Raw genomic sequence first — 11,335 nt, 5'->3', positions numbered from 1 at the left:
ATGCACACGCACATAGATACACACAGCCACACACACACACACAAACACATACACACACACGCTCACACACACACACATACACATACATACACACACACACACACACACAGACACACACACACACACTCACACACACACAACCCCCCCCCCACACACACACACACAAATACACATACACCCACCCCCCCCACCCACCCACACACACACACACACACACCCACACACACACACATACACCCATACAAACACACACACACACACACACACACACACAGAGATCCAAGATGGCCGCGGAACACTCCAGCGGTCTGTAAGTTATTGTCGGAATAACATTTTTTTTGGACAAGTAAAAAAAAACAACAAAAAAAAAAAAAACCTGTCAATTCCAGTCCATGTTCCATCCCATGTGTGGAGTGATGGCCAAGAGGTAACGCGTCCGCCTAGGAAGTGAGAGAATCTTAGCGCGCTGGTTCGAATCACGGCTCAGCCGGCGATATTTTCTCCCCCTCCACTAGACCTTGAGTGGTGGTTTGGACGCTTAGTCATTCGGATGAGGCGATAAACCGAGGTCCCGTGTGCTAGCATGCACCCAGCGCACGTAAAAGAACCCACGGCAACAAAAGGGTTGTTCCTGGCCAAATTCTGTAGAAAAATCCACTTTGATAGGAAAAACAAAGAAAACTACACGCAGGAAAAAAAAAAGGGTGGTGCTGTAGTGTAGCGACGCGCTCTCCCTGGGGAGAGCCACCCGAATTTCACACAGAGAAATCTGTTGTGACAAAAAGATGAATGCAATACAATGTAGGGGGAGGGGTGGGGTTGGGGGGGGGGGTGGCGCTGTAGCGTAGCGACGCGCTCTCCCTGGGGTGGGGGGGGGGGGGGGGGGGGGAGAGAGCCACCCGAATTCCACACAGAGAAATCCGGCTGTTGTGACAAAAAAAAGGTGAATACAATACAGTACAGTACAATACAATGTAAAAATGACAAAATGGTGGTTTCAGGACTTGAGGGGAGTGAAGCAGGTAGAGGGCGCCACCACGCCGACTTACTGCCCCGTGCTGACGGACAGCGGTCATGTCATGTTCGGCGTCGGTGACATGGACCTTCACTCATTCGTCTCGCCAGATTTGGTCAGTCTGTGGGGGGGGGGGGGGGGGGTTGGGGTGGGTGGGGGGGGTGTGCGGGGGGGTGGGGGGGGTTGTGTTTGTTTTGTTATGTTTTTTTTTGTTTTTGTTTTTCTTGTTTGTGTGTTTGTGTGTGTGTGTGTGTGTGTGTGTGTGTGTGTGTGTGTGTGTGTGTTTGTTTGTTGGGTTTTTTTTTGTGTGTGTGTGTATGTGTGTGTGTGCGTGTGTGTGTGTTGTGTGGTGTGTGTGAGTATTTATGGGTGTGTGTGTGTTTGTGTGTATGTGCGTGTGTGTGTGTCGCGCGCGTGTGTGTGTTGTGTTGTTGTGTGTGCGTGTGTGTGTTGTGTGTGTGTGGATATTGTGTGTGATGTGTTTTGTGTGTGTTTATGGATGTGTGTGTGTATGATATGTCGTGTGTGTGTGTGGTGTGCGTGTGTGCGTGGTTGTGTGTGTTTGTTTGTTTGTGTGTGTGTGTTGATTTGTTTTGATTTCAAAGATCTTTTTCAAGTTGGAGCTGAAGTTGAAGTAGATGTCTGGAAACATTTTCATTGTCTGTTTTTGTACCATGAAGCATACAGTATTTGAATATAGGTGTGTGTGTGTGTTGTGTGTGTGTGTGTGTGTGTGCCCACATATTGTGTTGTGTGTGTGTGTGTGTGTGTGTGTGTCCACATATTGTGTGTGTGTGTGTCTCCCTGTCTCTGTATGTATATGTATGTCTTTATATTTTCATCTGTCTGTCCATATATTTCATAATATAGATAGATAGACAGACAGATAGACAGACAGACAGATATATAGATAGATTTTTGTTGTTTTATTTTTCATGTGATAACATGTCCCCACAGTACCTGTTGGATTTTTAACCCTCTCAGTGCCAAGCAAATTTTATGCTCATTGACAACTAGTGGCCAAGGAATGTTTAGGTAATGGAGAGTGATAATTAAAAGAAAAGAAAAGAAAAAAAAAAACGAATGATATAATGCAAACTACTAGAAGAAAGCATGCAGAATCTGTACTTATCTCTGTGGCCTTTCATGCCCTGCTCTCATGGTGACCTCAGTTTCGATACCCCTCCACTTCCGTGCTTGGGGTGAGTCCTGTCAATGTCTTCAGTGTCGGCAGATTCATGGGGGCCTGTTGTTTGAGGGACGTGGTGGCGGTCTCCACTCTAGGGAGGCACGCGCTCACTCAGTCTGGCTCCGCGACTAAGCCATTATTGTCGTTAGTAGGGGGGGCTTAGTAGGTGGTGTCCTAAGTACGTTGAATCAGAACAGGCACCACTGAACACCACCGAAGTGACTCAGCAGCAGTGCAGGGTCTCCTCTGGTGTGTGGCCTCCTGGCGACCTAGCATCGATAGTTCCCTGCGGACTGCCGACGCTGGAACTGTGACGGACGAAACCAGGTGTGGCCGTGTATGGGGGAATCTAAATGAGCGGCGTGGGAGTAAACGGTGCAGATGATGGGGCAGCAAAAAAACAAACAAACAAAAACCTATACTTATCTAAAAGAAAAAAATGAATGTTATCCAATTATGACAATTTCACATGAAAATGATGGTTTAGTGATTGAAAAAAAATAAAAAAAATTCCAACGATTTTCATCCTGAAGCACTCAGAGGGTTAAAGACAGTTTTTTGACTCACTTGTGTAAACAAAGTGAGCCTATGTTTTAACCCGGTGTTCGGTTGTCTGTGTGTGTGTGTGTGTGTGTGTGTGTGTGTGTGTGTGTCCGTGTGTCTGTGTGTCTGTGTGTCCGTGGTAAACTTTAACATTGACATTTTCTCTGCAAATACTTTGTCAGATGACACCAAATTTGGCATAAAAATAGGAAAAATTCAGTTCTTTCCAGTCATCTTGTTTAAAACAATATTGCACTTCTGGGATGGGCACAAAAAAAATTTAAAAAAAGAAGCCTAATTATATGCAAACTGCATTTACTGTTATATTTATATTATTTGTATTCTCTAAACTTGGCACTCTGACCTCTTATTCTGACACAACAACAAGAGGAGTCATTATCATGATTTGTCTTTTGCTAAGCATGGAATTTTTTATTTATTTTGCAAACGTTTTGGTGCAGATAGTAAAAAAATGGAAATTACTCTGTAATTAATGCTAGGGGACTTAATTTATCACAAGTGAGTCTTGAAGGCCTTGCCTCTCTTGTTTTGTTTTTTGTTGTTGTTGTTGTTGTTGTTGTTTTTCTAAAACACTGGGCGTTGTGACAGGTGTCACAGTACCAGGAGGAGATATCAGCGGCCCCCATCGTGTGTGTCGACGGGAATTTCTCTGCTGCAGTCATCGAGCGAGTCTGTCAGCTGTCTGCCCAGGCTGGTGTTCCTGGTATGTGTATCACTGTGTGTGTGTGTGTGTGTGTGTGTGTGTGTGTGTGTGTGTGTGGTCTGTGTGTGTGTGTGTGTGTGTGTGTGTGGTGTGTGTGTGTGTGTATGTGTGTGTGTGTGTATGTGTGTGTATATGTGTGTGTGTATGTGTGTGTGTGTGTGTGTGTGTGTGTGTGTGTGTGTGGTGTGTGTGTGTGTATGTGTGTGTGTGTGTATGTGTGTGTACGTGTGTGTGTATGTGTGTGTGTGTGTGTGTGTGGTGTGTGTGTTGACGGGTTTTTCTCTGCTGCAGTCATCGAGCGAGTCTGTCAGCTGTCTGCCCAGGCTGGAGTTCCTGGTATGTGTATCACTGTGTGTGTGTGTGTGTGTGTGTGTGTGTGTGTGTGTGTGTGCTTGTGTGTGTGTTCGTGTGTGTGTGTGTGTGTGTGTGTTGACGGGAATTTCTCTGCTGTGGTCATTGAGCGAGTTTGTCAGCTCTCAGCCCAGGCTGGTGTTCCTGGCATGTGTAGGGGTGTGTGTGTGTGTGTGTGTGTGTGTGTGTGTGCTTGTGTGTGTGTGTGTGTGTGTGTGTGTTGACGGGAATTTGTCTGCTGCCATCATCGGGCGAGTTTGTCAGCTCTCAGCCCAGGCTGGTGTTCCTGGCATGTGTAGGTATGTGTGTGTGTGTGTGTGTGTGTGTGTGTGTGTGTGCTTGTGTGTGTGTGTGTGTGTATGTGTGTGTGTGTGTGTTGACGGGAATTTCTCTGCTGTGGTCATTGAGCGAGTTTGTCAGCTCTCAGCCCAGGCTGGTGTTCCTGGCATGTGTAGGTGTGTGTGTGTGTGTGTGTGTGTTTTGTGAATGATGTGCGTGTGTGTAGGTGGTTGGGGTGGGAAGTGTGTGTGTATGTGTGTGGGATGGGGGGCGCCACACGAATTTTTACAATAAAAATCAAGATCTAATTATTTTTTTTTCCCGCGCCTCTGCAGTGGTAAGCTTTATATCAGTGTGATACAGCATGATTTATTCTATTTTATCATGAAAGAACGGGTATTGATGGTCACATTTTGGGTGCTGCTCCTCAGTATCTGAGAGAATTGATTCAAACCTACACACCCCGTCGACAACCCAGATCATCTTCCGATTCACGGCGGCTACTTGCTCCCCGTGTTAAAACCCGATCCTTCGGTGATTCTTCCTTTTCTTATTCAGCTCCATGTGTCTGGAACAGTTGACCTCACGATCTTTGCCACTCTCCTTCATTTCAATCTTTCAAAACTGGTCTGAAAACACATCTTTTTGAAAACGCCTATCCATAGACGTTCCATACCTTTTCAGTTATAAGCCATGCAAACTCTCTCTCTTTCGTTGTGTGTGTGTGTGTGTGTGTGTGTGTGTGTGTGTGTGTGTGTGTGAAGTGAGAATCAGAATGAGATTTCATTTGTCATCAAACCTCAGAGCACACACACACACACACACACACACACACACACACACACACACACACACACACACACACCGACAGTGTGTGTGTGTGTGTGTATGTAATTGTGTACTACGCGTAGTCTCTGAATCTGTTTTATACTACTGTGCGCTAAATCATTATTTTCTTCTTCTTTCCTTTGTGAGTTATTGCGCGCGCGCGCGCGCGTGTGTGTGTGTGTGTTTGATGTTTATTGTAAAGCGCTTTGAGCTCTCTTTAAGGGAGGAAAGCGCTCAATAAATGTCCATTACTATTATTATTATTATTACATTTGGACTTAACGCAAATGTTGATCTAAATTCCCTGGCCTTTTGACACGACTGGCTGCCATACATACATGTCATGCAGTGTGGTACGAACCGACGGACATCCACAAGGCGTGTAAACCGCTGGAAACGGACGCCTGGAAACAGCTGACCTACATTTCGCCCAACCTCCACGAGTCTGCCTCCATCTGGGCGTCAGTCACTGGCCAACAGCAGCGTGAGTTGATCTTTTGTCGTGTTTGTGTGTGTGTGTGTGTGTGTGTGTGTGTGTGAGCGAGTAAGTGAGTGTGTGTGTGTGTGTGTGTGTGAGCGAGTAAGTGAGTGTGTGTGTGTGAGTGTGAGTGTGTGTGTGTGTGTGTGAGTGTGAGTGTGTGTGTGTGTGTGTGTGTGTGTGTGTGTGTTGTGTGTGTGTGTGTGTGTGTGTTGTGTGTTGTGTGTGTGTGTGTGTGTGTGTGTGTGTGTCGGGGGGTAGGGTTGGGTGTGTGGGTGTGTGTGTGTTGGAGAAAGAGAGAGAAAGAGAGAGAGAGAATGATAGAGAGAGAGAGAGAGAGAGACAGACAGACAGACAGACAGACAGACAGACAGAGGATTTTGACCACAACAGGGATGCCATTTGGAAGTGATAGAGATTAGCTGTCCATACTGGAATGGTATTTCCTTTGGTTTTCAAATGTATTTTTTTTATCGTTCCTTTGAAGTACTTTGATCCTTTTATACGATTATGTATTTTAAAATCCGGAACGCTAAAAAATACATTTGAAAACCAAAGGAAATACCATCATCATGATCATTGCACTAAATGATGTCAAAACAAACTGTGGAAATGATGAGAATCATTATGTAATGCATGTGTTCAGTGCTGCAAATGGGCCAAATAACCGTGTGTATTTTTATGATAAAATTATCATATCTTCATATCTGTTTGACTTATAATCTTCAAACTTAGCACAGATGTCTATATTAACATCCTGAGTATGTGTACCAAATTTCATGCAGATACCTTTAGTAGTTCCTGAGAAACAAAAATTAGCTAAAAATGACGCAGTGGTCCACCTTAAGCAGACAGACTGACGTTTTCAGCACAAACACACACATGTAAAACACAAGCATCCACACTTACAAGACACACATACTCATACACACATGGAGCGTGCGCAAGGAGTATGACTCTGGCACTGGTTCTAACTGCTGCAGACTTTGGGGGCCAGTTGGTCTTTAGGAACTAACCCAACGCTGACTGTCCCCAAAGCTCTCTTGGCCAAGGGAGTGTGGGCAAGGTACATGTATGTAGAGGTTTGACCGCAGTTTGACGGGCGCAATAGCCGAGTGGTTAAAGCGTTGGACTGTCAGTCTGAGGGTCCCGGGTTCGAATCATGGTGACGGCGCCTGATGGGTAAAGGGTGGAGATTTTTACGATCTCCCAGGTCAACATATGTGCAGACCTGCTAGTGCCTGAACCCCCTTCGTGTGTATATGCAAGCAGAAGATCAAATACGCACGTTACAGATCCTGTAATCCATGTCAGCGTTCGGTGGGTTATGGAAACAAGAACATACCCAGCATGCGCACCCCCGAAAACGGAGTATGGCTGCCTACATGGCGGGGTAAAAACGGTCATACACGTAAAAACCCACTCGAGTACATACGAGTGAACGTGGGTAGTTGCAGCCCACGAACGCAGAAGAAGAAGAAGAAGACCGCAGTTCTACTCAATGAAGGGCGCGAGGAAAGAATTACAGTTTGAGTGCACGATGAAGCCTGCTCGCTAAGCCAGTCCGAAACACGTCATCACACTGGCCTTGCCAGCACGCTTCATCGCGCAGTCAAACTGAAATTCTGACAAGTGCCCTCTTATGGGGTAGAATCAGATTTCTAGCCCAGATTGTCAGGACAGCAGATGCCAACTCTGTGGGCCAATAATATATGTTTATCGTCATTATTGTCTTTTTATTTTATTTTCATTTACTGTTATTATTGTAATTCTTTTTTTTATTTATTCATTATTATTATATATTTTTGTTTTGTTTGTTGTGCAAATTCATTTTATTTTGTTTTATTTTATTTTATTTTATTGTATTTTAAAAATTTTATTATATTTTTTTCTCAAGGCCTGCTTGGCAGATGTGGTGTAGCGTATATGGATTTGACCGAACGCAGTGACGCCTCCTTGAGCTACTGATACTGATATTGATATGTATATATATATATATGTGTGTGTGTGTGTTTGTAGATATACGTGTGTGTATAAATGAGTGCGTGTAAATATACAAAACAAAGTGTCTACCTTCAGGCGTTGCTGTGTCAGAGTCCTCTCCCCTGCAGGAAGTGCTCTCCGTTGCCGCGGGATACTGCCGCGACCTGTTGCGTCACGTCCCCGTCGTCATGGTAACCCTGGGCGGCCATGGCCTTGTGCTGGGGTGCCGAGAGGAGAAGGTGCGGTTTGCTCGGTGTGATAGCGTAATCTTCCATTTTCACTTTGAGTTCATTTGTATTTGCATTTGTATTTCTTTTTATCACAACAGATTTCTCTGTGTGAAATTCGGGCTGCTACACTACAGCGCCACCCTTTTTTTTTTTTGTATTTTTTCATGCGTGCAGTTTTATTTGTTTTTCCTATCGAAGTGGATTTTTCTACATAATTTTGCCAGGAACAACCCTTTTGTTGCCGTGGGTTCTTTTACGTGCGCTAAGTGCATGCTGCACTCGGGACCTCGGTTTATCGTCTCATCCGAATGACTAGCGTCCAGACCACCACTCCAGGTCTAGACAGTGGAGGGGAAGAAAATATCGGTGGCTGAGCCGTGATTCGAACCAGCGCGCTCAGATTCTCTCGCTTCCTAGGCAGACGCGTTACCTCTAGGCCATCACTCCGCTCCACTCCATTGTCTCAAAGAGGCGTCACTGCGTTCGGACAAATCCATATCCGCTACGCCACATCTGCTAGTCAAGATGGCCTGACCTGACCAGCTAGCAGCGTAAGCCAGCCGCGCTCAGTCAGAGCTTACGTAAGGAGTAAGAAAGTAGCAAATTTACCAGAGCTGTAGTTTATATAGCGCTTAGAGCGTGGTCTCTGAACGAAGTCAGATGCTGTGTAAGAATCCGTATTGAGTATCTGTGAGTGGACTTGAACTCACTCAGTACGGCCAGTCCTCTCTTCTCCTCTACACAGACCCCTCGGATGTCCAGTGGGTGTCTGAATGACCCAACCTTTAGCTTCCGTCGTCAGAACTGTGGTAGTCTTTGTCAACATTCACCTCTTCAGAAAAAAGAGTGTTCCGCTTGCAATATTTTTGATGATGGTAATTGGGATGAAACGCTGTTAACGTCGTCTCTTTCGCCGTTCGTATGGAGAGAGTTAAGGTGTATAACAATTAAAAAAAAAAAAAAAAAAAAATCAAGCCAGCCATATAGGCAGCCGTACTCGGTTTTCGGGGGGACGGTGGGGGGGGGTGTGTGTGTGCTGAATTGAACTGAAGTGAATGATCTATTGAACTGCGACGATTTCAGGAGGACGTTGGCAGTCCCGCGAGGCTGCGCCATTACTCCGCCACCCCTCCAAGTCGTCAGCCCCCCTCCATTGTCAATGTTTCCGGGGCCGGGGATTGGTGAGTTTGTGTGTGGGTGTGGGGGAGGGGGGGGGCGGGGTTGAGGAAGGGGGGGCGGGTGTGTGTTGTGTGTTGGGGGCAGGGGAAAGGGGGTTTATGTTGGGGGTATGTGGATGTGTTTGCGGGGGTGGGGGTAGGGGAGGGGGGTGCAAGAGTTGGCGGGGGTGGGGGGGGGGGGGGAGTTTAAGTGAGGGTGTGTTTTTCAGTGTGTGTGTGTGTGTTTGTGTGTGTGTGTGTGTGTGTACACATGCATACATAATCACATACAGACAGACAGACTTAAGATGCACACACACACACACACACACACACTCATGTATACAATTATATACATTCATACAGACAAACGGACGGACTTGAGATGCACACACACACACACACACACACACACACACACACACACACACACACACACATACGCACACACTACACACAAACAAACAAACATACACACACAGACATACACGCACACACACACACAGACACACACACACACACACACATGCATACATAATTATATACAGACTTAAGATGTACACACAGACACACATACACACACACTTACTCACACACGCACACACACTACACACACACACACACACAGAAACACACACACACACGCACGCACACACATACACACACACACAAAAGAAAACAAAAAATTCAACATCCTGTTTTTTTGTTTTTTTTTTTCAATGTCCCCCAGCCTGAACGCAGCCATGATGCACTTCATCGTGCAAGGTCATGACCTTGACCTCTGTGTCAAGGCCGGCCTCCTGGCGGCCTTCCACTCCTTGCAGTCCCACAATGCCGTGCCCGCGTCGATCATTCCGTCAGACTTCTCGGCAGAGAAGGTTGAGGAGTGGGCCAATTTCCGAGCCACAGAGATGTGACAGATCTTCTTCGTCTTCTTCTTCGTTCGTGGGCTACAACTCGGGTGCAATAGCCGAGTGGTTAACTCTCTCCATACGAACGGCGAAAGAGACGACGTTAGCAGCGTTTCACGCCAATTACCATCATCAAAATATTGCAAGCGAAAGACTCTTATACTGAAGAGGTGAATGTTGACAAAGAATACCACAATTCTGACGACGGAAGCTAAAGGTTGGGTCATTCAGACACCCACTGGACATCTGAAGGCTCTGTGTAGAGGAGAAGTGAGGACTGGCCGTACTGACTGAGTTAAAGCGCTGGACTTTCAATCTGAGGGTCCTGGGTTCGAATCTCGGTGACGGCGCCTGGTGGGTAAAGGGTGGAGATTTTTCCGATCTCCCAGACCTGCTCAGTGCCTGAACCCCCTTCGTCGTGTGTGTGCGCACGCAGAAGATCAAATACGCACGTTAAAGATCCTGTCACCCATGTCAGCGTTCGGTGGGTTATGGAAACAAGAATATACCCAGCATGCACACGCCCCGAAAACGGAGTATGGCTGCCTACATGGCGGGGTAAATAATAATAATAAAAAAACCCGGTCATACACGTAAAATGTTACATGTCTGTCTGAGTGTGCATGTGTGCGTACAGGAAACGAATGATGAGCGCCCAGTGGCAGCCGTCAGTCGGCTCTACCCAGGTAGGCAGCCTGTGGTGCAAATAAATGTCCCCGTGTATGTAAAGCGCTTAGAGCTTGGTCTCTGACCGAGGATAGGCGATATAGAAGTATCCACATCAATCAAAAAAAACTCCCATGTTCGCTCGTATGTACACGAGTGGGCTTTTACGTGTATGACCTTTTTTTTTTACCCCGCTTTGTAGGCAGCCATACTCTGTTTTTGGAGATGTGCATGCTGGGTATGTTCTTGTTTCCGTGACCCACCGAACGCTGACATGGATTACGGGATCTTTAACGTGCGTATTTGATCATCTGCGTGTGTACGTATACACTACGAACGGCTGTACTGAACCGTATGGGGTGTATGTAGCAACAAGGTTTTTTGAGGACTTAGTCTGGGTTTGTCCAGTGTATCTTCTGTTTACCTGTGTGCCAGCTGAATCGGCAGCATAGCAGCGTTGGCTTGAAGCTGTGTGCCTTGTGAATGGAGAGAGTTACTACCACACTTTATTGTTGTTTTACATTTATTTGCTTATTTATCATCATTGTTGTCTTATTTTTTTAGTTTCCCTTTCTCAAGGAGGCGTCACTGCGTTCGGACAAATCCATACACGCTACACCACATCTGCTGAGCAGATGCCTGACCAGCAGCATAACCCAACGCGCTTAGTCAGGCCTTGAGTGCATGCTTACATATTTGTGTACCTATGAAAGTGGATTTCATTTTACGTAATTTCGCCAGAGGACAACACTCTCGTTGCCATGGGTTCTTTTTCAGTGCGCCAAGTGCGTGCTGCACACGGGACCTCGGTTTGTCGTCTCATCCGAAAGACTAGACGCTCAGTTTGATTTTCCAGTCAAATTTAGGAGAAAGGGCGAGAGCGGGATTCGAACCCACACCCTCACGGACTCTCTGTATTGGCAGCTGAGCGTCTTAACCATTCTGCCACCTTCCTCTTATTTTTTTATTATTTTGTTATTA

The 11,335-nt window shown here is 46.1% G+C and overlaps 1 protein-coding gene across 1 annotated transcript in view; it reads left to right on the top strand.

The window, feature by feature from the left end:
- The window catches only part of LOC143276974 (uncharacterized), a 45,480-nt gene extending 35,386 nt beyond the window's left edge, over positions 1 to 10,094 (top strand). The window contains 6 exon segments of the mRNA XM_076581669.1: positions 1,002 to 1,130; positions 3,357 to 3,471; positions 5,279 to 5,413; positions 7,487 to 7,629; positions 8,704 to 8,801; positions 9,508 to 10,094. Coding sequence (XP_076437784.1) covers positions 1,002 to 1,130; positions 3,357 to 3,471; positions 5,279 to 5,413; positions 7,487 to 7,629; positions 8,704 to 8,801; positions 9,508 to 9,694 — 807 coding nt within the window. The 3' untranslated portion in view covers positions 9,695 to 10,094.
- Positions 10,095 to 11,335: the final 1,241 nt, after the last annotated feature.

The sequence above is a fragment of the Babylonia areolata genome, chromosome 33 (genome assembly GCF_041734735.1).
Source record: "Babylonia areolata isolate BAREFJ2019XMU chromosome 33, ASM4173473v1, whole genome shotgun sequence".
In the NCBI taxonomy this organism is placed as follows: Eukaryota; Metazoa; Mollusca; class Gastropoda; order Neogastropoda; family Buccinidae; genus Babylonia; species Babylonia areolata.
The sequence above is the reverse complement of the archived record's forward strand: the minus strand, read 5'-3'. Positions and strand labels throughout refer to the sequence as shown.